Here is a 27,841-nt window from a genome sequence, read left to right as displayed (position 1 = left end):
GGCCTGCTTCTAGGTAGATAGATAGGAAAAAATGTATGTTCCAAAGTACAAGTGCTTGTTGACTTTTCAAATGCAGCCAGTCTGTGCTCTTCGTCAGGTAACTCAGAATTACTCCACAGTGGCCGGCCTTCCTGTCCATTTGACGAGCACTTAAAAGGATGGTCTTAAGTACTTTACTTCATGGTGTATTAATTTTTTCCTCTTTTAGTTTGCCATCTACTCTCAGAAACAGGAAAATAATTTCTTTTACTTTTCCCCCTTTCTCATTTAAGCTGAAATTGATTTCTTTCTGAGTTCATAAGGGGAAAAATTAAACTGTAGTTAATATAATAGCTTTTGCTGAATAAAAAATAAAAGATGAGTTTACCTTCAAGCTATATGGTATCAGAATAGAGTCCTGTTTCGTGCCTTGCTGGGGGATTTTGATTTGAGTGCAAAATCTCATATGAATAATTGTAGCCCTACCAGAAGTAATCGAATTGTTTATTTGGATGGGGAGGGAGGTTGGTTTTTCATGTGCTTTTGGAAAATTGGGAAGCTAGGAGACACTCTTAGATTCATTAGCTTCTCTAGAACTCTTCTCAAATGCTTATTGTCATGACAACCCTCTCTTCATAAACCAAGGCTCAGAGTGTAATACAGATGGGGCTGGTAACAAGGTAGACATGCCATCTGCTTTGTTTTCTCTGAGGGACATTTTTTTTTTTGATCCCCAAATCTGAAAGTCTTGACTTATTTTTCTTTTAGGAGTCGATATAGCTGACTTCTTTTCTCCTGTTAAACTACTTCCTCACCTGTCATCACATACCCTAACCTTTGTTAAATGGAGGCAAAGATGGATAATTATGTGTGTGTGAAAACAAATATACATATTTTCATGACATTTCTCTGTATAGGCTGGTATGAAGTGGATGTTGACAGTGAGGTCCAGAGCAGGGGACTAATAAGTCAATAATTTTTCTAGGAAGCAACAGGAAAATTTGTTTTCGCTTCTGAACATTGTGTTAATATCTATGCTTCTGATGGTAGGACTGCATACAAAATGCAGTCGATTTTTTCATTTTTCAAAGTGAACAGAAAGGAACATATCAATTCTTTAGAAGAAACCTTTGCCTATTACTACATTGAGAGAGAAATATGATAAATGATTGCTTACATGGGGGAAACAGCCCTTTATCTTCACCCTCTGCTTTGCAAGATGCAATGGTATGTTCACATATCAACTTTCTGCACAAAATGAGGACATAATTTTTAAAGGAATACATACAATATTTCAGATTTCTTTATGCTATGATCAAAATTAAGATACAGCCAACTTTGGGGAAAAAAAACAAAATAGCCATTAAAAGACATATTGCAAAGTAAATAAATAAATAATGGGTAACGGGACTATTTCTTTAACAAAATTTTAAAAGTTATATTAGGTGAACAAATTCATGTATTTACTAAATACAGATTTAGGAGCATAGTACTTCCCACCCCACCCTCCTTCCCGCCCACACCTCCACCCTCTCTTCTTTTTCCTTTCTTATTTCTTTTAATTTTTACAATGACATACTTTGAGTTAGTTTTATTATCATAAGATTAACCCTCCACTAAGTAAAGAATTCAGCAAACCGTAAGAGGAAAAAAAAAAAAGCCAAGGTACCACAACATTAGAGATAGGGTGCTAAGTAATAATCAATTCTCAAAATGTCAATTTCACTAATATACATGATATTATTTTTTATTCTATTAGTTACCACAGATCATGGAAAACACATGCCATTTTTCTTTTAGGGACTGGCTTATTTCACTAAGTATAATGGTTTCAAGTTGCATCCATTTGGTTGCAAAGATAAAATTTCATTCTTTTTTTTTCAGCTGAGTGGTATTCCATAGTGTATATATACTACATTTTATTTATCTAGTCATTAGTTGATGAACGTCTGGGTTGATTGATGTCTTAGCTATTAAGAATTGATCTGTAATAAACATGGGGAGTACAGATAACCCTTTCATATGCTCATTTCATTTGGGTAAATTCTTAGGAGTGAAATTTCTCTATATTCTAAGTATTTTACATCCACAGTGGTTGTAATTCTAAACCCTACAGCCTTGAGGGGCTTTTCCATTGTAGTCCATTTTTCTTTCTCAACACAGATGGTCTATTATGACTGTGTTAGAGCAGAAGTAATTCATTTTTATATTCCATATGTTGATGTGTAAACATAGTCAACTTCTGTTGTATGAGGAGATACAAAAACAATATTAAACACAAAAACACATTGTCAGAAATATAGGTGATGATTAAACAATAAACATGAACCAATGTCCAAAGTAGGCAAGAACTGTTAGAAAATTTTTGAAGTAGAGTCTGATACACTTTTAGGGTTAAGTCTAATAGGTTTTTAGGGGAGCATTGTAATGAGTATACTTCCTGGAAGATAGCTCTGGGATGGGATTTAAAAGCAGGTGACATTTGTTTGCAAACCTGAAATCTGTTTTGTGTTTGGATTTCCTTTATTAGATTTCCTTTATACAGTCAGTAGGCCACTCACTTGATCTAAGACATTGTCAAAGGAAAGATAGTCTCCTGCATTTAGTTTCTACAGCCAGTATGTATTGCAAGACAGAGGTCCAGGAAACACCCCTTGCCCTCTGTTGGTTTTTTTCTTTTGTTTAGATAGCAATGAGGAAGGAGTAGAATTTCTACAAATAATACTGTCAGCTTTTACTTTGGATGTGCCATAGAACCATCAACTTTTAATCTGTAAATGCAAAAATAATTCTCAGGGTAAGGTGTGTTAAGTTCTACCACATTGTTTTGAATTATCTGATAACGGTATCATAAAAGTATTCATTCTGTCATGTAAAATAATACATGGTTCTGTTGTCAGACTGCATGGTCAAGGTTGTAAAGTTTGTAGTTTATCTAGATAAAACTGTCATCTTCCATAACTCTTTCAAGATATGGGTTCGGTTAATATGGGTTGAGGTTTTGCATCATTAAATTAAGAAGCAATACCTAAAAGATCTGAACTGAACTAGTCAAGTTTTACTCAGATTCACTGGCTGTTGCTATGCATTGAATATAGTTTTACCATCTAAAAAATCATGTTGGATTTTAATCCCATTTGTGAGGTGGTAAGAAGGCAGAAACATAATCTGACTATGGTGCTTAGAGCTGAGGCTTTTGTGGGGGGTGATTAGGATTATATAAAGTTCTCTAGGTGGAACCCTACAATTGAACACCAGTGTCTTTATTAGAACACACAGAGGCACCAACACACATGTTCCCTGTCTCCTTGTTATGTGATGCCATGCAGCCAGCAAGAATGCCATCACCAACTAAGAGTCCTTGAACCTCCAGGACTGTGTGAAAAATAAGCCTCCTTTCTTTATAAAGTTACCCAGCCTCAAGCATTTCATTATAGTAATGCAAGGCAAACTAATAAGGCTATCCACTATACTAAGTGTGACATCATTTTAGAGTTTGCCTGAAGAACACTGCTTTGTTTCTCAAGGCAGGTTGTCACCCCAGGGCTAGTTTATTCTGCCTATTCCAAGACAAGTAATGAGGAGAGAATGGAGTGTAGAAGGTGACTGGGTTCAATAGAAAACATCACATATCTATATTGGGGGTATTCAAAGACAGCTGCATTCTGGAAATGTTGAACATCTTGAAATGCTTTGGGTATAATAAATTCCAAAATGTGCCTTCTTTTCTAATTTTTTTGCATGTGTATTTTCAGTAAAACTTAATCCACATGATCTTGTTCCCTCCACTTTTACAAAACAACATTTTTTATGATTTAAGAGTTGTTTGATGTCCAGGAAGCCTTTTAAACTAGTCTATTTTTATATAAATAAAAAGAAAAAAAATAAACAGAAAACACAACATGACATCATGAACTAGTCAGGGAAAATACAAAATGCCCATTTACCATTGAAGTTCTAAATCTAAAATATTTTAAAGCAGAACATTTCTCTTGGTATTTTCAAAACCAGTTCTCCCTTCTACTGGGCGCAAGTTGCAACCTGTTGGGGTGAAGTAGGGAAGAGAGTAGCTGCTGTGGTACTCTGGGACTTCTGCTAACCCCTTGAATTTTATGGATGGATCCATCCATCTGTATTTTACAGATGGGGCGGGCTTTCAGACATCTTCAGGAACTGGCTGCAAGCCACCGAAGAATTGCAAGTCAGGTCTGCTTGACTGTTCAGCTCATTCTCTTCCTAGCTTTTGACCTGTTTATTTTCCTGGCAGTGGTGATTGGGGTGCTCCTTCCAGATACCCAACTTGTCCCATGTTGGGTCATGACTTGGAAGTAGCCAGTTGTTAGGCCTGAGGATAAGGGCTGTTGTAGCTTCAAGAAAAAGTCAGCCTGGAATTAGTAAGGTGAATATTAATATGGTGTCTCTGTAAGAGCATTAGAAAGGTGATACGATGAGGTATGAGGTCAGGGTGGAGCCTACATAACACTTCCATTACTATAGTAAGGGAAAACCAGAACACAGAGGATGACAAGGGAAGGCAGGTTTGGGAGGAAACACATGCCCTTGCATTGTGTTTTACAAGATTTCCAAAAAAGTGAATGTTGATCCTGTTACTGTTTATTTTGGTGATGTGTGCTGCATTTATTTAATTTTCTAACAGAAATAAATATTCAATAAGAATTATGAATGGCATAATTGATTTAAATGAATTGAACCTATTCTTTTTTTTTAACTTTTATTTAATGAATATAAATTTCCAAAGTACAGCTTATGGATTACAATGGCTTCCCCCCCAATAACGTCCCTCCCACTCGCAACCCTCCCCTTTCCCACCCCCTCTCCCTTTCCATTCACATCAAGATTCATTTTCGATTCTCTTTATATACAGAAGATCAGTTTAGCATACATTGAGTAAAGAAATTGAACCTATTCTTACAAAAATAATTTTTCAATGTTTCTGTTGCTGCTGGAAACACCTATTATAGATTAGGAATCTCTATGTCAGAACCACATATAAGAGAGAGTCCAGAAACATTTTGGAGGAAACAAAGGTCATTTTCAACTATACCATTAGGTCCATGTCTCATGGTATAGCAGTAAATTACTATTTTCTGGAAAAAATTACAAAATTAGGACAGGAAAACTGCTTGGCATTTGAACAGAGTTCTAGGTTCTTCTGATAATATTTGTGCCATAGATTCTCTCCCAGAATCTCGAGTTTTATTCAGTTTATATTTGTCTTGTTCTATAATCTCACCTTCCGTGATTTCTTCTTTTTCCCAGTTTACTCTTCTCTTGCACTGAATTTTAGTATCAAAATGAAAAGAGATACATTATTCAACTCATCTTACATTGAGGAAGAAGGCTATACAGAAAAAAAATGAAACAGGCAATTTCAAAACTGACATTTTGGAGAATATTGGGGTCATCCTATGACTGAGAAAATGATTAATTTTTGAAGGTCAAGGACCAATATTTTTTCCACTGGATTTATGAAAGGAACCAACCACCTGGCTTCTAGTTTTATAGATAGCATTCCCCAGAAAAAAATATGCTGCCTTTATCTTTCACAGGGTTTCTATTTTGCTTTGTGTCTTTAAAGATTGTATTCTGTGGAAATAAAAAATATAATTATTATAGAACTTAATTTTTCTCATGTGTCTACTGAAGGGTTACTCTGATTTATGTTTTTTTCTAAGGCAGTGTAGAACTTTACAAGCGTTCAGATTATGTGAGTCATTTTGCCTAAGGATCTCTGTATACTTTTCAACATCATTTCTAAGGGCATTGCCACACCCAGTAAGGGAGGATGGGCCCTTAAGGATCTCTTTGTGTGCCAAGGAAAATTAAGCAATATGTGCAGCAATCCCTAGTAGAGCAGAGGCGAGAAGGGGGGTGTATATGCCATCAAAACTAAGCTGAAACTAAGGTAAAAATATCTTGGGGATATGAGGAAAAGGTTCCTGTATATTGGAGGACACAGGCTGACGTGTCTTCACTTGGTGATGAGGCTGAAAATGAGCCGGTTGAGTGGATAGTGGGAGGTGCCTTTCTCTATATAAGAGGCCTCCCCCAATTTCATTAGTTAACTAGATCACTATCCATAAGAGAGCTGGGGGTGGGATTTAAGGCATTTTTCTCTGTTTGTAGTGTATTTCACCTCTGAATACCCTAGTATTAGGACTGGGAATGTAGACTAGGGAGAAAAGATCCTTGTTTTCCTAATTTTTTAAATTTTATAAAAATGAGATTTCTAAGTATCTGATTTCACCTTGCCTCAAGAAACTATCCTAACTATTTTTTAGTTAGGTATTCTGGCCCTCTGGTGTGGAATCCATAGGCCCACCACCCCCTGGTCATTGTCGTTAAGGTGAAGGTCTACATGTGACAGTGCTTACTGTGCCTCCTCTAAGAGTGTGTATCTCAAAATCCCAAAGCCACTGCACTGATCCCATCTTCATATTTATGACACTTTCAATTATTCAAGATAGATTGAAATGGCCAAATTAACCATGTAGGAGCTAACTATCATTTTGTTGTGGAACAGATGTTCTCAATTCATAGCCAATAGGAAAATTAACATAAATCTGAAATAAAATTAAATAAGGCCAATTATGTACAGATATTAATTTTCAGTCCTTTTTTAATGTTTGGCATCTACTAAGGGGGCTACAACATCCACTTATTTCTGAGGACTGATCTATCAAGGACAAGAGGCTTGGTTAATTTGAATGGCCAAAGTTATTATAAAAGATCCATTTGGAATCTTCATGTAATCCACAACTTGTCCTTTGCTGGTATCTGTTTCACATCTCTGACAGTCTCCAAAATGCTGGTGAACAACCAGACATAACAATAACATGTCCTGCAGAGGATGGCTCATTTGGGTATATATTTATAAGATTTTTGTTGGAACAGAGAGTTTACATCTAACCACACAGGCCCTTGAATAATGTGAGGCCATCTGCCAACCATTGCCCAGTCATCATGAACCCTTGCTTCTGTGGCCTGCTGATCCACATGTCTTGGTTCACCACCTACTGGGTTAGCCTGGTCCACATTTTCCTCATGATGTGATTGGCCTTCTCTTTTGGCACTGAAATTCTCAAGGTGACTAGATCAGATACCCTTATCAGTAACATCTTGTAGATGCCAACTGTATTGACAGATTGGTTTCAACCACTGGGCTTCTCTTCTCTTACTCTCAGGGTTTTCTCCTCAAGGATGGAGCTAACCCCCAATGCAAGCAAGTATAAAATATGTTCCCCCTATGGTTCTCACCCCTGGGTTTTCCCCTTGTTCTGGGTCTACCTTGGGGTCTACCTCAGCTGTGCTGTTACTCATTGTTCCTTAAGCTCAACTGCCTCAGTGATGTGCACTGTGGTCACCCCCATACTGTACTCTTCATCCACAGCCTGAAGAACAATGATGTGAAAGGAGTCTTGACACAGCTCCTCAGAAGAGAAGCCTCTTGCCCTTGATAGATCAGTCCTCAGAAATAAGTGGATGTTGTAGCCCCCTTAGTAGATGCCAAACATTAAAAAGGGACTGAAAATTAATATCTGTACATAATTGGCCTTATTTAACTTTATTTCAGATTTATGTTAATTTTCCTATTGGCTATGAATTGAGAACATCTGTTCCACAACAAAATGATAGTTAGCTCCTACATGGTTAAAAATAATATCAAAACTAGGACATTAGAAAAAAGGAGACACTCCATTTTACAACTTTCTTTCACAGTCCTTGTATTATTGAGAAAGTTAATTGACAGTCTTTTCTGTACCTTCCCCTCAATTCTGTCCCAGGAACTTGCAGGGGACACCAGGCAACAGAAATCAGAACCCCTATGTGCCAGCAATACGAACAGGCAGAAAACATAATTAAGTGGACACTTCTTTTGAGCAGCCTACAACATTTCAACAAAAGGGCCCAGCAATCCTGTTGACTTCCAACAGAAGAGTCAGACATACTTGAGGCAGATCTCATAATTACCCTGCTTAAGTGCTACAAATGATTATAGGGAGCTTTTCTGGCTCCTGGAAGACAACTATACTGGCAGATTTAAATAACGTTGAAATCTTACAGTGAGAATTAGGAAGTATTGTGTTTAAATGTAAAGTTGCTACTGTAAAGCAGGTCTTTGGTTTCCAAAATTGATTGGTTCCCTGGCTAACTAAAGTTCTGGAAACTCAAGAGGCACTTCCAGATTTCATCATGTGTAATTTTTGAAGTTTGTTTAGCGTATTGAATAATCTCTGGTAGGTTTCTTCATAGATAAATTGGAGAACTCAATGGCTACATGATTACATATTTTCCTACAGAAAACAGTGAATATCATAAGAACAGAGAAAGAATCTCACTCGTGAATATAAACATTAGACAATACTGAGAAAGAAAAGTGCTTGTTGTTGGATCAGGTGATGTTTCTCTAGAGCCAGTTTCATCCGTTTTGATCCAAGTGTGCTCAATAGGTAAATAACTGTATATTTTTGTAACACCTGTTGCCTTCCCCTAACCCCCAGGTATTCTGATACCCAATCATTGCTTTCTAATCTTTTAGATTTTCTTATGAACAAAGCCATTCACTTTCTCATTTTTCTGGATGTGAACCCTGCTCTATATAACTGGAATCCTCTCGTTCTAGTGAAAAGAAGCCTGCTTTGATAAAGGTTACACTCTCATTGGAGTTGGCATGGCTCAGTGAGGCAGTAGTGGGAGGTGCAATAACTTTGGACTTAAAGAGCACTTCAATGGTTTTTACCAGAAGAAATCATCATGTTATCATTGTTCATCTGATTCATTATAAGTGATATATTTACATACACTGGCATCACTGATCTGTCATTACACATTAAGATAAAAGGTCGTGGATTTGCAAAGAAATAGAGACGTAGTAATTTGGTCATGACTGTATGGTTTTATGTAAGCAATTTATATTTCTTATACTTTCTGTCTTCAACTAAACAAAATGAATAATAACAGTCACTCAAGGCTATTAGAAATGACTAAGAAGAAAATTGAGGTTTTAACTCTATTTTAGATCAGAACATTATAGAAAACTTGAGTGGGTTGCATAAGTTCTATATTTCTGTAGATATGACACTAAGGCACTAGAAAACTTAATGCCACATTGAGATTCATTGTTATCAATAGGTTAAAAAATAGTTACTTCCCTATAAAACCTGCTTCTATCACACTTGGTTACATTCAATTCATAGCAGACTCTTCCAGTTCAAATCCCTAGTTGCATAAATTTGATTGGTAATAAATAGTTTTCATTTTCAGTGAGCAGAATTTCTCTTGTCTTGTTTCAGGCTTTGTGGATTTGACCCTTCATGATCAGGTCCACCTTCTGGAATGTGCCTGGCTAGAGATCCTGATGATCGGTCTTGTCTGGCGCTCCATGGAGCACCCAGGGAAGCTTCTATTTGCTCCTAACTTACTCCTGGACAGGTGAGTGGCCTGACTGTGGTTTAGGAGAAGCGTATCCCTCATGGTCACTGAAACTGTTTTATTCAGAACTCGGTGAATCTTCAGGGAACCCTTAAATATGTTTGCTTTATAAATGGGTGAATTTGGGTACTAAAGGCCAGTTAAGTTCACAGAAAGCTAAGAGCTATTTTCTGCAAGAAGCTCCTGAGGGGACCTCTATTATTTGTAACACACACACAAGCACTTGCACATACACACAATGAACTACAGTTTCCTAACTGCCTTCTTGAGTTATATAAAATTGATGAATAGCCTCCCTTTAATAAAATCAAGTGTTGATCCAAACCACAATAGCATTTTCATTTCTTTCTCCAGTATTAACAATAATAAAATGAAGAAATTTGACCAAAAAGTTCTGAAGGCCAGTTCCAGTTCTATAAATTTGTTTCAGTTTTCAAAAATATTTTTTTAAAAAATCATCCTTGGGATCCCTGAGAATGTAGATCGTATTTTTCTGTATCAGTCATTTCTTGGAATAATGGGATTTAGGCATTATTCTACATCAACTAACACTACAGGCATCTGCACCTTATACCAAGAAGTTTGCTAAACACTTGGGGCACATGTTTTTTTTTGACAGGCAGAGTGGACAGTGAGAGAGAGAGGGACAGAGAGAGAAAGGTCTTCCTTTGCCGTTGGTTCACCCTCCAATGGCCGCCGCAGCGGCGCACCGCGCTGATCCGAAGGCAGGAGCCAGGAGCCAGGTGCTTCTCCTGGTCTTCCATGGGGTGCAGGGCCCAAGCACTTGGGCCATCCTCCACTGCACTCCCTGGCCACAGCAGAGGGCTGGCCTGGAAGAGGGGCAACTGGGACAGAATCCGGCGCCCCGACTGGGACTAGAACCCTGTGTGCTGGTGCCGCAAGGCAGAGGATTAGCCTAGTGAGCCGCGGCGCCGGCCGCACATGGTCTTATTTAATCATGACAACATTCCTGGGAGGCAGAAAGCTTATCATTCACATTTTGCTGGAAAGGAAGTTGCATCACAGAGACAAAAAGCACAGAACCAGCTGATGGTGGGATGAGGATCTGAATCTAAAATCATTTTGCCTCTGGAACGCCCTGTGACCTTCTATCCTGGGAACTTGTTCTTCCTGCTTTTTTCTATCCAGTGTTGCCTCCTTTGGTTTGCTGCCATAGCTCTGCTTCCAGGTATATCTTGGCTTTTTGGGAAGGAACCATAAACTTACTGTTTCTTACAGATTTATTTTGCTTCTGTGCCCAGCGCTCCAAGACCCTGATTTCTCACAGTCCTTCATGTTGGGGCACGATACTACCTCCCCATTCCCAACCCTACTCTAGGGATCCCTGCATCAGCACCTCCTGGAGCAGAGTACAGCAAAATTTATGAAGTTCAAGAGAATTAGACAAGGTGTTGTTTACTGTTTTGTCATTTTGCAATAATATAGCTTTTTAGATTTAAAATCAAATGATTTTTGTAACTTTTGTTTAATAAATATAAATTTCCTAAGTACAGCTTTTGGATTACAGTGGCTCCCCCACCCCCATAACTTCTCTCCCATTCATAACCCTCCCATCTCCTGCTCCCTCCCGCATCCCACTCACATCAAGATTCATTTTCAATTATCTTTATATACAGAAGATCAATTTAGTATATACTAAGTAAAGATTTCAACAGTTTGCACCCACATAGAAACACAAAGTGTAAAGTACTGTTTGAGTACTAGTTATACCGTTAATTCACATAGCACAACACATTAAGGACAAAGATCCTACATGGGGAGTAAGTGCACAGTGGCTCCTGTTGTTGACTTAACAATTGACACTCTTGTTTGTGGCGTCAGTAATCACCCTAGGCTCTTGTCATGAGCTGTCAAGGCTATGGAAGCCTCTTAAGTTCACAAACTCTGACCTTATTTAGACAAGGTCATGGTCAAAGTGGAAGTTCTCTCCTCCCTTCAGAGAAAGGTACCTCCTCCTTTGATGGCACATTCTTTCCACTGGAATCTCACAGAAATCTTTCATTTAGGTGTTTTTTTTTTTTTTTTTTTTTTTTTTTTTTTTTTTTTTGTTTTTTTTTGCCAGAGTTTCTTGGCTTCCCATGCCTAAAATACTCTCATGGGATTTTTAGCTGGAACCGAATGCCTCACTTGGTTAATCAAATGAATTTTTAAAATAAGTAGAGTGATAGGGAGAGAGTAAGAGGGAGAAGATGAGAGAGGGAGGTGGAGAGAGAGAGAGTAAGCACTCTTCCTTCAGCTAGCTTACACCCCAAATGACCACTACAGCCATGGCTGACCCAGGCTGAAGCCAGGAGACAGGAATTCCATTTGAATATTCCACATGGGTGACAAGTACTTGGGCCATCTTCTGCTGCCTTCCCAGGCACATTAGCAAACAGCTGGATTGGAAGCAGAACAGCCAGTAATTGATCCGGCACTCTGATATGGAATGCCAGCATTGCAAGCAGCAACTTAACACATTATACCGCAACATCAGCCCAAAATTTTTAAAAAATTTTAACTGAGACATATTTATGGGGGCACCATGTAGTGCTTGCATACGGATGTACATTGTGTAATGTCTAATCAAGGTAAACATATCTGTGTCCTCAAACATTTATCATTTCTTTATGGTGAAACATTCAAAATCTTTTCTTTCCATTTTTAAGAGAAATAAATGGTGTATGACCATTATGTATCACCCCCTAAAGTGCAATGGAACACCAGAGCTTCTTACTCCTATCTAACTATATCTTACTAGGTATTAAATAAACTTCCCCCTGCTTACCCTCTTCGCTGCACTCCCCAGCCTCTGGTAACTCCCTCTCCTCTCCTCTCCTCTCCTCAGCCTCTGATAACTACCAATATACCTTCAACTTTTATGAGATAAGCTTTTCTAGAGTCCATATATGAATGAGATGATGCGATATTTGTCCAGCACTTGGCATGTTTCATTTAACGTAATGCCCTCCAGTTCCATCCATGTTGTTGCAGATGACAAGATTTCATTTTTAATGACTGAATAATATTCCTTTGTGTATTCATACCACATTTTCTGTATTCATTTATTTTTTATTGGAAGTAGGTTTTTTTCATTTTCTTGGCCATTGTGACTAATGCAGTAAACATGGACATGCATATATCTCTCAGCAAGGTCATTTCATTTCCTTTGGCTATAAACCAAGTAGTGGGATTACTGGATCATATGGTTGTTCTGTTTTAGTTTAGTAAGGCTCCTCTGTAGTATTTGCTACAATGTCTCTGCAAATTTATTCCATCGAGAGTGTGCAAAAGTTCTCTTTTCTCCAAATCTTCAACACTTTTTATCTTTTATTTTAAAACTTTGTTTACTTGAGCTTACTATCTAAGTGTTTGTCAATTTTGTTTATCATTACAAATAATCAGATTTTCATTTTGTTGATTTTTTGGATAGTTTAAAAAATCTGCATTTATTTTTTTCCTGGAGTTTTATTATTTCTTTCCTTCTGCTAATTTTGGGTTTGATTTGTTCTTATTTTCTGATTTTTATGCAAGATCTTTCTGCTTCTTTGATGTATGCCTTGGTTTCTATAAAGTTCCTCATTTTTTGCTACATCCCAAGCTTTTGGTGTGTTGTGTTTATATTTCCATTTGTTTCAAGAAATTTAATAATGTCTTTCTATGTTTTCTATCTCAGCATACAATTATTATTTTTTAAATTATTTTTTAATTTCCATGCTAAACATATGAATGTTTTCACTATGTTAACAATATTAGAACATTCTGAATTTTTCTGGAATAGCTACTCTTTTTTTTTTTTTTAATTAGATAGCCAGATTTAGACAGTGAGAGAGACAGAGAAAAAGGTCTTCCTTCTGTTGGTTCACTCCCGAAATGGCCGCTATGGCCAGCACGTTGCGCTGATCCGAAGCCAGGAGCCAGGTGCTTTTCCTGGTCTCCCACGTGGGTGCAGGCACCCAAGCACTTGGGCCAACCTCCACTGCCCTCCTGGGCCACAACAGAGAGCTGGAATGGAAGAGGAGCAACCGGGACTAGAACCCGGTGCCCATATGGGATGCCGGCACCACAGGCAGAGGATTAGCCAAGTGAGCCACGGCCCCGGCCCCTGGAATAGCTACTCTTACTAGTGAGTTTTCTACTTTAGGAAGTTTTTACTTTATTAAAGTCTCTTTCAGTTTGAAGAACTTCCATTAACATTTCTTATAATAAAGAGTCCTGATGGTCATAAATTGTCTCAAATTTCATTTATTTGGAGATGTCTTTATCTCTGCTTTATATATGAATTATAGCTTTGCAGGATATAATATTCTTGATTGGAAGATTGTTTTCCTTCAGGAATGCCAAAGTCTCCTCCTCCTTCCTTCTAGACTGTGAGATTTCTGTCAAGAAGTCTGCAGCCAGGTGAATTTCTTTATGTGTTACATTATATTTTAGGTTGTGTTATGCCTTCTTTATGTGTTATATTTTATTTTTTCACTTGCTCTCTAATTTTGGAGACCTTGATTATAATATATATCTTGGGGTAGAATTAGAATCTGTCCTATAACCTCTGAACTTCCTGTACCTGTAGAGTTGTATCTCTAGGTTAGGCAAGAACAAAGAACATGCCTTTTAACATGCCTTCTATTTCTTTGGCAGTCTCAATTGCTTTTTGAACCCCAGTAACTTGGATATTTGATATTTTAATGTCCCAAAGTTCTCCTTAGCTTTATTAATTTCTCTTATTTTTATCCTCCCCAACTGTATATTTTCAAATATACTGCCTTAAAGCTCATCATTTCTTCTTTTATAAAAAATAGTTATTGATGACTTGTATCACATTTTAAATTTAATTCACTGTACTTTCTAGATCAAGGATCTCTGTTTGATATTAAAAAATTACTTCCATCTCTGTATTAAGTCTGTCTGACAGAGTTCTTCGTCTGATAATTTGCAATGTCTAATTGATTTCTGATGCCTTATTTTATGTGTTAAATGAGATCATGTTTCTCTTAATGTTCTTTTTAAAAAATTATTTATATAAGGTGACAAAATTTCATGTATTTCATATATATTCAGAAAAGAGCATAATGATACTTCCTACCATACCCTCCTTCCCACCTACAGTCCCACCTACCTACCTTCCTTCCTTCCTTCCTTCCTTCCTTCCTTCCTTCCTTCCTTATTTTCTCCTTCAATTTTTATACGATGACATACTTTCAGTTTATTTTATTATAACAAGCTTAGCTCTCAAACAAATAAAGAAGTTAACAAGTAGAAAGTAGAAAAACCACTGTTCCTCAAGAGCATAGACAAGAGCTCTAAACAACAATCAAATCTCAAAATGTCAATTCCATTAATATGTATTGCAATTTATGTACTATTTATATTAGTTACCACCAATCAGGGAAAACATGATATTTGTCTTTTGGGGACTGGCTTATTTCACTAAACAAAATGGTTTTCAATTGCATCCATTTTGTTGCAAGAGACAACAGTTCTTGGGGCTGGAGCTGTGGCATAGTAGGTTAAACCTCTGCCAGGTGCAGGCATCCAGTATGGGTGCTGGTTCAAGTGCTGGCTGCTCCTCTTCCGATCTGTTCTCTGCTATGGCCTGGGAAAGCAGTAGAGGATGACCCAAATAGTTGGGCTTCTGCTCCCACGTGGGAGACTTGGAAGACACTCTTGTCTCCTAGCTTCAGATCAGCCTAGCTCCCCAATTGCTGCCATTTGGGTAGTGAACCAGTGAATGGAAGACCTCTCACTATTTCTTCTGCTCTCTGTAACTCTGTCTCTCAAATATATAAGTAAATCTTTTTAAAAGGACAACAATTCTTGGCATTCATTGGTATATAACATTGTCTACACTTTGAAGGATTAGGTTTATTAATTTTTGAAATATGGCATTGTTTGTCCCTGTCCTTCTAGAAATCCTAAGTAATCTGTTTATTTTCTGTGAGTCTGTGGACACTTCAGCTAATTCAATACTATATAGCACCCTAAGTGAAAATTTGTTTGGAGTCTGTTGTGTGATTGCTGCTTTAACTTTAGAGGATACCCCAAATTGGCCCCAAATCTACAATTATGGGTTCTTTAGAATCAACAGGGTTGAGGTATCTAAAAAGATGTAGTCCATCCCTGCAAGATTCTCTTAGACTGGAGTAGGCCCAGATATCTTGTGTAGTCTCCAATGCCATACAGCTAGAGCACACTTGGAGCCCACATCCTACCAACCCCAGCACAACCCGGTCTGAAGTCCACACTGCTAGGGATGGCCTGCTGCAGAGGTGGACTCACAGCCTGAGCCTGTTGCAGCCAGCTCCTGGTGATGCCAACTGGGATATAAACCTAATCCACTGGGGCACTGGGACCCTACCTTGCCCAAGGGCGGGTCCGGAGGCTCTGTCCATAGGACTTGACTGTGTATGGGAACTGTTCGGATCTGCTCCATGTTGGATTTCACCAATGTGGCACTGAGTCTCCAGGTATATCATAGAGGTCTTTGCTATCTGCTCATGATTGAAGGAGGGGTGTTAAATGTAACCCCACGGCTTTCTACACTGATTCTAAGCTGGATCACATCTGGGTCTCATAGTCACCAGACTTGTGCAGTGTCAGTGGTATGTGCAGTCTCAGAGGTGAGTCTGGCCATGATACACACCAGAATGATTCCATCCTTTGAAGTTCATCACATCACAGCATAGGTTTCTGCATGATGTCAGGGTTAGCCTAGACTGTGAATACTGGCTTGGGAGTAGTGACTTTGAGGCTTTATCCAGTGCTAGGTCTCACTACCAAAGCCTGAGCTCTGAACTCCAAGGCAAAGTCCTAAGCTCAGTTTCCCACTGTACTTCCCAATGGCTGGAACATTACTCCACTTTCTGACACAGGTTGCAGGAGGGGTGGTGGAAATCATCTTTTGGCTACCTGGCTAAGTAGGCTTTAAAAGCCTCCTGATAGAGTCTAGTGATACTGGCCTGGGAACAGGGGCTGTAGGGGTCTACCTAGTACTATGATTTACTGGGGTAGGCCTGGTACTGGTTTTCAAGTCTAAGTCCTGGATTTAATTCCCTTCCTTCTTAGATTTGAGAAGCCAGGCATCTCTACACACACTGTACTACTTAGAGCTAGGAGAGGGGTGACATGGCAGTTATTACCTTCCTGCCTTCTCGAATGCATATTTAAAAAAAAAATTGTACTAAAACCAACCACTGTGGTCTCTCACCTTTGTAAAGGTGGCTTGGCACTTGAAAAGCTGTTCAAACTGTTACCTCTGTGGAGAGAATATCACTGGAACATCTTATTCAGCCACCATTTGCTCTACCCCAGTATAACTTTTAGAGAACTGTGGTGATTCTGGTCAAGAAGCAGATTTTTCTGTCCATGCAGTGTATTCTGGTATCACACTTTTACAAAGTTACTGAATGGTCACTGGTGCTATTGCTTATAACTTCACTGACACTTTACTATCTTTTGTTATTTCTTTTTCCTTTGTTCTCATCCCTTTCTTTGTTGTCTTTGTGTTGTCATTTTTCTCTTGCAATCTCATTCTCTTCTGTATTCCTTTGATTTCTTCTTTATTCCTCCTGTATCTGTTTAAAAAGTTTCTTGACTTAAAGTAGTATGGTTCTGTGACCAAGTTATACCACATAAAAGTCCTAGACCACATATGATCTTTACCTGCTTCAAATTGAATGTGTCTTTGTTTAGATTTTTGGATGTTGGTAGTTTTTGGATGAACTTACCTACTCTATATTTCCATTCTCAGTTATATATATCTTCTTGAGTTCACACATGAAAAATTCATAAAATCATTGCATTTTGAATATGAAAGGGTTTCTGACAGAGTACTTCACCCCAGTGAACTCATACTGCCAATGAGGTGTCACTGCCTAGGAATGTATCCGCACCTTTCCTGCTTTCCTTTTCGCAAACTCATTGTAGCTCTCAGTGAGGCATGTGTGACCAAATTCTCATCATTATCCATTCCTGCTTTCTAAAACTCCATGTTTGAAGTTTCTACTGTTTCTAGACCAGTATTTATCAACCTGTGTACTGCTGACACAGGGGTCAGATCGTTCTTTCTGGTAAGGGATGTCCTGTGCAATCTGGGATGTTTAGCAGCATCCCTTGGATTCCACCTGCAGATGCTGACAGCAAGCCCGCCCACCTACCAGGTTATGTTCACCACACTTGGGTGTGGCAGCGGCTGGGAGAAGGGCCAGTTGTTCTCTGTTGAGAACTACTGTTCTAGACTTGCCAACTTCAATGCCCTATAAACAAACTCTTCAAACACACATACCTAAAACTGAATAGATTATGCTCTTCATCAAGCCTGTTATTTTCTGTTCTGCTCTATGTTAGTGACATCAACAATCCTTTGGACACTGGAGCTATAGATTTTAAGTTAACTATTGAGTTCACTTCCTCCCTTACTAGATTATGCAGTTAATCAGGACTCTCCTGAGCTGCTTCTGAATCCATCCCCTTCATCTCTACTCCCCTGCCCTAGCAGAGGCTCTGGTCGTCTCCTCCTCAGATTGCCTGTCTCTATCACTGTCTCTCTTTCTTGTCTTCCCCTTCTTCCAGTCCCTCCACTGTAGTGCTGCTAGACGCTTTCTGAAGTATAGCTGTGATCATGATGCTTCCTAACTCAGTGCCCAGTGGCCTCTCAATTCTTGGAAAGTACCCCGTAGGTTCTTCACCTTGATCGTTCTGTATCTCTTCTCTGAGTGTCATTAGTACAACTATCTGCTAAGCCAGTCAGATTATATACATGAAGAAGGCTGGTTGGTGAGAGTCCCAAAGGGAGTGCGCGGATTAGATGACCAGGAGACTTGTACAGGCTAAGCTCATCTGGCAGCTGAGTTTGACTTGAGGGCTGTGAATGTAACATCACCCAGTCAAATTCTGTGAGAAGTTTTCTACCTGTAGGATTCCTTGTCAGAATCTTATACATTCTTTTCTTAACTTTATTTTTAAAGAAATTTACTGATATGCTAGATCTCAGGGTCACAGCAAATACATGTTAATTACTAAAACATAGTTCTCATCAATTCTCATTTTAATGTCACATTAATACAAGGAGAACGGATTCAGTGTAGTTGACAGTCACAATTCTAAGAATATGTGGTCTTTTGCTTCCTCCCTCTTTTCCCCCCTCTCCCTTTTTTTCTTTTTCTTTCCTTTCTTCAGAGTATTACCCATTCTTAAAAGCTCATGCCACTTTTCTATTAAACTTTCCTTCAAATTCTCTCCTCCTAGGCAAAAATTAGTCATCTTCCTTTTATCTAAATTCTCAATGTAGTTACTTTGTATTTCTCTAAAAGTTTTAGTCTTATCCTACTATACGTTTCAATTGTATGTTTTATCTCCCCTACAAGCTCATAAACTTCTTGGGATCAGGAACTGGATCTTGTTCATCTTTGTGTTACCTTCAGTGTACAAAGTTTTCCATGATAACAAACAAATGTTAATAGCACCAGCAAGGTCACCCAGGTTACATGTTGCAGAGTCTGGAAGAGAATCCACATCTTTCAGTTGTCATGCAGCTGTTACTGTCATCAAACTCACTTGTCATTACTATTCATTAATTTTTGGATTATTCCTTGAGACTTTGTAGAAATTACATCTATCTGTTTTGGAAGGATTTTCTTAATTTATAAGTGCACTTAATTTGGACTTATATGTTTCTTTATATTCTATAAACTTGTTATGTAACTTCTTCTGAATTCCAAATGTGGATAATCAGAGGATCTTATTTTTCCATAACAGAACCCACTATAAAATAAAATAAAGATCTCACTACATTTAAAAGTAATTGGTAAATATTAATGTATAAAGTACAGAATAAATTTAATAATAATAAAATAAATAATATTAATAATATTAAATAATATTTAAATAAAATTAAATAATATTAAATAATATTTAAATAATATTTGTTTAAATATTTATCATTGTATAAAATTATCTATTTTTATAATCATCAACATGTGCATAAGTATTATTAATTTTTTAAACTTTTATTTAGTAAATATAAATTTCCAAAGTACAGCTTTTGGATTACAGTGGCTTTTCCCCTCCATAACTTCCCTCCCACCCACAACCCTCCCAACTCCCACTCCCTCTCCCATTCCATTCATATCAAGATTCATTTTCAATTCTCTTTATTATTATTAAATTTTACCATTTTGTCTTAGTGTGTGAGGATAACTGGTTTTGATAACATTGATGGATATATAATAATAAAAATATTTGGACTAATAGCCTATTTGAAATTTTATACATATGCACAATGGCTTTTGAGTGGTAGCTGAGAATGCCATTTATGTTTTTACCTTGTATGTTTCCAATGCCTTAGATAAAAGAGAACTCTCTGATTAGCATACATAATCTTGATCTTCCTGTTGGGCTTTCAGCACATTGTATACAGTAACCCTTTTAGTAACAAAATGTATATATCTGTGAAATCCAAAGCTAAGTGTTTGATCAAGGACTGGGAGGCAGCAGGCATGTATTAGGTTGATCATTTTTATTACATCTCGATGATGCTAAGGTCAGTCACCCGTACAGACCGTTTTTATTGGCATGAAAATGGGGACAAGAGAAAGCCTGAAGCTACAAGTATCCCTGTTGTCCATGGGTTACCAATGCTGCTAATTGGAGTCAGTGTTTCTCTGCAGTGGCTTATAGCAATGTCCTGTTCTCTCAGATCTTCCCAGCTAATCCAGGCATTTGTGCTTACAAGGCCATCAGGAAAACAGACCGTACCCCAGTCTTTCCTGGTAACTATTTAGCATTGGCCAGTGGCATTTGATTATTATTGGAAAAGGAAAACCTACTGTGTTGCCACCTCATATTTGTGACCAGAGGATATATTTCCTATCTTGAATGCACTTATAAAAATTTATTGCTTGATTTACACCCCGATGATATCTTGATTCTGGTACTTTATAACTTTCTTGGTAGACATATGCTTAAAAGCTAGTTTTATGCATGCTTAGGCTGCCCACAATTTCTAAGTCTCCCGCTGTGTCCTGCAGCAGTGAAGTCCCAGCACTTAATGAAGTCATCTCTTCTTGTGAATACTGAGAAATAAAGGTTATTATAAGGTATAAATAAAGAGCCTGGTGATTTTTCTTGTTCTGTGTATGTATATTTCACAAGAGGAAGGTTAAAATAATGCCTGTGAAAATCATCAGGACATGGAAAAAACTCATTTTCCATTCTAGCACCTAATCCTTTGGTGTGCTTTGGCAACAGAAAACATAAAGTATGTCTGCTGTGACTACTAGGAATGCATCTCTCACTTGGTTCCATGTGAGTGCTCATAAGGGAAAAATATAGGCTGACAACAGGGGCAAAACAGTTCATCATGCATCCTTCTTTGTGGAGTCTCTGTTGCTCCAAGAGTGAAGTTTACTATCACTAGAAGGCAGAATGACTGTCCACTTTCCAAGGGATGTCTAATTCTTTTTTGCTGGCACCATCTGTACTAACAAATTCTGAGAAATATTTGTGGATTTTTTCAGAGAAGCTAAAGTGCTCTCTGTTGACTCCTGTTCACTTGGGGGTGGTGGTGGGGAACTATTCATCCATTTGAAAAGCAGGGACTAATTTGACAAGCAGAAATTCTCCTCTACCAAGCGTCTGGCCAGGGAGTTGTTGATCTAGGTGTTTCCATTCTGCAGCATCAAGAGGCTTTGCCTGCAGGAAATAGTATTGGACACAAAAATTCTTTTACTGGTAGGCAAGGAACAGGGATGAATTCTCTTCTTTAAGAGAAAAACAGGTTGGTGCATGAAAGAGAATGTTTGCCTCTTCTACTAAGGTACTGTTTTCCAATTACAAATTAATTTTCAGCTAAAGAAAGCCATTTTCCTAGAAACGAGATCATTCTCATTTTAGGTTGTTTATTTGTAAATATTTTAGGAAAAAAAAGCAATGCTGTAGCAATATTTTTCTTGGCTTTTTTTTTTCATATAAGACTTTGTGTAAATTCTTTGCTGGTTTTGTTCTTGGAAGAATACAAAAATGAAGTTCTACAGTGAGTTGATGAATTCAGAATATAAATCATCCATTTGTGTTTTTTGGGCATGAAGAGAAAGACTTCCCTTTATGGTCTCCTTTCAGAATTCTCTGAATTCTATGCTGCACTGAAGGACACAGAGTGCTACACTGAAGGGGAGAGCCCCACACAGTATAACAGCTGGAGCAGCAGGTTTAAATGGGGGAAGAGACGGCACAGTGAGCGACTCACCTATGAGTGAGGTCTGTTCTGGGCAAGAGACAGTTTCCGTAGCCCCAGTAGTTTTGATGTTTCCTGCTCAATTTCCCAGGAAGGCTTAGGCCTGTGCATTTGGGTTTGAATGCTTCTTTACCATATTCATATCTTAAGAACTTTTCTCGGAACTATCATATATAATTGGGTGAATAAATGAAAAGAAAGGACCAACATGTGGTTATCTTTTTAATGTATTCAGCCCTGTTCTGGCTTGTGTTTTCTTCAGTGTGAGATAACAGGCAGGAGAGAGTTTTGATGGTTTATATTCTGGCCTCAGATCCATTGATTCTTTCCAGTTCTGAGCCCTTCATTATTCAACAGCAGGTGCCAATTGATTAGTTCTTGAAAGTGGCTTAGTACCCAGACAGATCCTGGGAATATGAAACTGTAAAGGAGAAAAATTGGGCCAAAACAAGGAAGAAATTAGCCAAACTATCAGTATTACTACTACTTCTAATTAAAGATGAATCAAAAACTCTATTAGATTTAAAACCAATTGAATTGTACACTTCAAGTATCGCATATGAACATCTTGGTACATATATGAAGCACATGCAATCACAAGGATGTTGGACTTTTAGGAAAACTCAATTTAGCAACAGGGCCGTCAGTTGTGAAAGTGCTTGAAAAGATTCTATTGAAAGAAAGAAAGTTAAAAAAAATTCAAGCCAGGAATTTTCCTTAAAAACACAAACAGTTAAGCAACATTATTTTATAAAACTTTCTAAGCCACAAGTCTTTAAATCCTTAAGAGAATTAAGCCTGTAAGCAGCGAGAATCCACTCAGTATAAAATTGCTCCAGAGGAGCAGACACAACTCCAGCCAGAGAATTAATCTTGTGTAGGAGGTTAATTTGACTGTTCTTACATTTTTCACACATTTTTTTTTTATTTCCCAAGTATTATGAACAATTAAACATCAGGTAAATTTCTCAAAATATGGTCAAAGTATATTTTGAGAGTTTAATTTAAAATATAGTAGTATTAAGTCACACATACTACAAAGATAACCAAGTAATTCCATCCTCATGTATCCTTTCATTGCAACTTCTCCTTGTTGATATTTGAAAGTCTTATATTTACTGTTAAAATCCAGCTATACAGGAGGTTATATTTAAATTTGTGTTAGGATTCAGTTTAATCCAACTCAGTAGGTATATATTAAGCACTCACCTATCCACAGGGTTTTCAATGATTCTGGAGGATACAAAATAATGGATATGTAAGAGACGGATACACCCTAGGAGACTTTACTATCTAGTGTGGAGTAACATAGTAAAAAAGTGAGTGAGGCGAGAAGCAGGCCCTCACCACACCTTGCATCATTCATCTCTAGTCCATCTTTCTCTACCTCTTTCTAAAGCCAATGGATTGAAGCAAAAACCAATCCCTGGCTTATGCTTGCATTTATAAACTTGCATTCATTCTTGACATTTCCATGCAGAGAATACACCATACTGCTTTGTATTTATCTTGTCTGAAAGTATATCCTAATCTCTCTGAGTTTAAAAGTGGAGTTATTCTATATGTTGGCCCTCTGGAGTCTGGAAGGAGAGAAGCAAAAGGTGTTGACAGGTAGATGAGTAATACTGTTTCCATATCCTGGAAATATTCTATAGGCCGATGTGTGAATAGTGCTTAGTTTCTTCTTATGTCAGCTCTTCATTTTATGAGTGAATAGAGTTTCAGCTTCAAAGTAAATAGAGTTAGCATGCCCATACCCCTTTATTGTTAAAAGTTGAAATTGTCTTTATTAGTAGTGTCTTGGTTACATGCCCTCATGGTCTGTGATTAAATTCCAATATCTATGCTGGTATTATTTATAAAACTTCTTTGTGGGCTCCTTCTACAAAGAATAAGGATGATGTTTCTTGTGATGCTTTTAGAGGCATTTTTGAAACTTATTTAATATTCTTAGTTGTTATTTTCTGTTTTCATTTTATCAGATAGAAAGGAGATGTAAAGTTCCCACTGTCTGTTTCATGTTCGATTTTACACCACAGCAGAGAATCCATTTCTGAACCGACTTTCGTATTTCTTTTGTATTTGCCACTCTCCCATTGGCATAGATGCCAAGATTCATTGTGACTTTATCATTGAAAAATAGGATGCAAAGTACATGTTATGATGAGGGGGCTATTCATTGCATCCTTACCATACCCTGGCACCCTATATACTATATATCTATGGTTATGTGTTTCTATGTTTGGTTAAGACAAGCCTGACTCCTGTGTGCAATTGAGCATGTAGATAGATCACTGTTTGTGAGGGCAGCAGAACCTGAGAGAGTGCTTGAATTCTGTGTGAGCGTGATCTGGAGAGCAGGGAGGAGGGTTTTTTGGATTGTGATCTTGGCAACTGAGAGGATGGTGATGGTATTTATCAAGATTAGAAGATGAGAGGAAGAATTTATGTGTGGGAAATGTGAATTTTTCTTTATACATATGTTCGTTGACTTACTGTTGGGGTTATGTTGAAAATATAAGTTGCAAATGTTCTAAGTAGAAAATGCATTTAATACCCTCAGCCTACATCATAGCTCAACAATGCGGAGCATCATCAGGTATTTTCCCTTCACAATCCAGAGGCTGCCTGGGAGCTGTGCTGGCTGCTACCGCCCAGCATCAGCAAAGAGAATGGGACCACCTAGCGCTAGTCCAAGGAAAGATCCCAGTTCACAATAAATCAGCTCTTTAAAGCATTTGCCAGTGAGGGAAGCAGCAGGGCTCTAGTATTTGATGGCAGTAGCATCAGGTGGAACTCTTAAAATCAATTTTTCCTGATGTATGTGTGAAATAAAGATTGACTTTTTTATTTTTAAATGGCTATTCAGTTGCCCCAACACCATTTATTACAAAGCCAATATTGTTTCAAGTGATTTGAGATGTATTCCTCTATAAACTTAAATCATTTTCTGAGATTTTAATTATCTGCTGAAGTTTTTTAGTCTATTTATAAATCAATATGGAACATTTTATTTATAGAATCTCCAAATTGTTTTAAATCTGGCCGTATTATCACCCCAATTATTTCCCCTTGAATTTTCAGAGTTTTAAAGATGGTTCTTTTTTGTTTCCTTTTTTTGATGAGACCTTTAGAATTAACTTGTTTAGCCCTGTAAGAAAATGTATTGGTAATGTTTTGGAGATTGTGTTAAACACAGATTGGATTATTGACATGGTTTTGTCATTGAACCTTCCTATTCAGGACCACACAAGGATGTCTTTCAAGCAGTGTTTCTAAGTATCCTTAAATGTACTTTTCATCATATTTTCAAGATTATGCCTTGATATTATATATATATTTATGTAAATATATAGTACTTATAGCATATTACTATACATAGAGAGATTTATTGTATATATTAATATAAATAGAGGTTCCTCTTCCATTATCTCTCTTCACTGATTATTTTTTGTTGGTAGATAATTTATTTTTACATGTTGTTATAAGCTACTACTTTACTGCATGCTTATTATTTTGTTTTTCCATTAATTCTCATGGTAGTGTAAAAGCATATCTCTACAAAAAGAGTGTTTGACTTTTACTTTGCATCCCTAAGCATCTATTTTCTTATCCAGTTGCATGAACAACACCAATAATAATATCTTATAAAAATAGTGACAATCCTAGATACCATTTTCTTATTCTATATATATATATATTCTCTATATACATATTCTATATATATATATATTCATAGTACAAGTTTCTAGGCATTTCTGTATTACTAAGTTTTTCTTAGGAATGAAGGTTATTGTTTTGTGTCAAAATTCATATGAAACTTTAGTGTGAATGTTTTCTCTGTATCCTCTTTATTTATCAGCATTACCCATGCATTACAAAAATCACTTGGAATTTTTCTTTCTGTTTTTTTGCTCAGGAAAGTGTAAATAGTGCCGAGATTATTTGATTTTTGAAATTTAAAATGTGGGTGGAATTCCCATTTGAAACCATCTAAACCTGGTGTATTCTTACAGGGGAGCTCTATGTAAAGTGTATTCTCCTGTAGTAATTGATCTCTTCAGAATTTTGTTCCTTAAAGAGTCAGTTTTTGTGTATGAGGTCTTCCAATAAAGTTATATGTTTCATCTGAGTTTTCAAATTTATTATGTTTGGACTAATGATTGCTGATGATTTTTAAAATTTCCTCCGGTTTAATGATTATTTTTACCTTATAATTTATTCTGTGTGTTTATCTTTGTTAGAAAGCAGAGATCAGCAAGTAAAATACTAATCTCAATATCTCTATTTTGTTGGCTGTTTTTCCCCAGAGAACTAGTTTATTTTAAAAATTAGTTAAGCTGGTTTTCTGCTTTCTAATTCATTAAATTATGTTCTGAGCTTTATTAAGTCTTCCTCTAAGCTTTGTGTCAGGTAAAATTTTAGTTATTTCTCTTGCTTTTAGATTTGATATTTACTTCATTTATTCTCATTTTTTGATTTAGGTAAATAATCTGAATTTCCTCAAAACTGTTTCATGAATTCTAATATATTTTACTTTCATTATAATTATCTTTTAAGAATCTTGCAGTTGAATATTTAATTTTTCCTTTCATATAACTTTTAAATAATTTAATTTCTAGGTTGTCAGAGCAATTTTTGTTTTATTATTAATATTTTTTGCCTGTGGATCAGGGAATATTGCTTGGATTTCAATTATTCTGGGTGCTTATTAAATTTGACATGATAGCTTAATATAATTTCAGCCTTTATAAATGTTACATATATACTTGAAATGAAGGTTCACTTTATTCTTATTAAGATACAAGGTCCAAGATTATATGCCTATATCTATCTTGTACCTGTAGTTTCTCCTTCAAGGAAGCATAATTTGTTATCTACTACATAAATATTTGTATTTCCTTTATCTCTATTATGAATTATATATTCTGTGTTACAAAGTTTTTGGTTCATTATTTAGGAGAATTGGATTTTACCATGTCTGACATCAAGGTTATGATCACTAATTGCTTTTTATTCTTCACCTACTTAAAATATCTTTTCCTGTTCTTTATTTCAAAAGTGAAATAACTGCTTTTGCTTTCTATTTTATATAGTCTACAACTAAATTTTACTTTGTTAGCCAATCTGAGAATATTTTAATAGGTGGTTTAATACAATTTATAGATATCAACATTTTGTTTGATTCAAGTTCTGTTGTATTTTATATTTGTCATATATTATCTCATTGCTAGTTATTGATTGATTTAATTGATTTGTTTTGTTTGTAGGTGTTTTTTAGTTTTGTTCTGGTTGTTAGATTTATATCTACCTAAACCAACTCTTCCTTTAGAAACTGTTCATTCCCTACTATACACAGAAGTGATGTTAGCCAAGTAATTTAACACCCTGGCTACTTTCCAATTTTAGCCAATAGTTTTAGCTATTAATATGAAACTTTGAAGTATTAAGTCTACTACTTGGTTTGTCAGAATCAGGTGATACTCATTTACTCCCAGCTAATATCCATGAGGTAATTGATAATAAACTATTAATAATTTCTATGACTATTCCTTTCTCATTTTTATTACTGACTGATTTTGTATATTACTAGAGTTTATAATACTTGTTTGCTGTTTTCTTTCATTTCGATCCCAATTTTTAACATCTGCCCCCAAACCATATGCTAATGCCTCTCTAATCTGTTTGATAGTCCTGAGTTTCTTCCTCTCTTTCGTTTCTTGAAAGTTTTTCAGAAAAGACTCATGAGGACAACATTTTATTTTAAAATGTTTCTAATTGTTTTTATATGCTCTTTCAGTTGAAAAGTTTGGCTGCATACAAAATCTTTGGCTCATTTTTCTTTAAGTGTTTTTAAATTATTGCTTCATTGTTTGCTGTAAAGTGTTGCTGTTAGGAAATTGGAAGAGAGTCTGATTTTCTTTCTCTTAATAGTGATTGAGATCTAAAAAATAGACTTTAATTTTTAGAGCAGTTTTTGATTTAGCAAAATTGAGCAGATGATACAGAGAATTCCAATGTGTCTACTACTCCCACAGATACACTTTTCTCAGGTACATGCTCTTTTGGATATATTGAGTGAAATCTTCATTTACTTGTTTATTCTCTTCATTTATTTTTAAATAATTGTTTTGCTATTTTGCTTTGGTTTTCTTCTTCAGGACCCATTTATTCATAGAG

At 36.7% G+C, this 27,841-nt stretch overlaps 1 protein-coding gene across 15 annotated transcripts in view; it reads left to right on the top strand.

Annotated features, from left to right (window-relative positions):
* The window catches only part of ESR1 (estrogen receptor 1), a 478,649-nt gene that overhangs the window by 388,160 nt on the left and 62,648 nt on the right, over positions 1-27,841 (top strand). For all 15 annotated transcript variants that reach the window (XM_089332575.1, XM_070073399.2, XM_070073398.2 and 12 more), the window contains one exon: positions 9,294-9,432. In XM_089332575.1, coding sequence (XP_089188701.1) covers positions 9,294-9,432 — 139 coding nt within the window. The remainder of the gene's footprint in view (positions 1-9,293; positions 9,433-27,841) is intronic.

This window comes from Oryctolagus cuniculus, chromosome 5 (genome assembly GCF_051225735.1).
Source record: "Oryctolagus cuniculus isolate XC-2025 breed Fujian yellow rabbit chromosome 5, ASM5122573v1, whole genome shotgun sequence".
Classification (NCBI taxonomy): domain Eukaryota; kingdom Metazoa; phylum Chordata; class Mammalia; order Lagomorpha; family Leporidae; genus Oryctolagus; species Oryctolagus cuniculus.
Note: the sequence above shows the minus strand (reverse complement) of the source record. Positions and strands in the feature narration are given on the sequence as shown.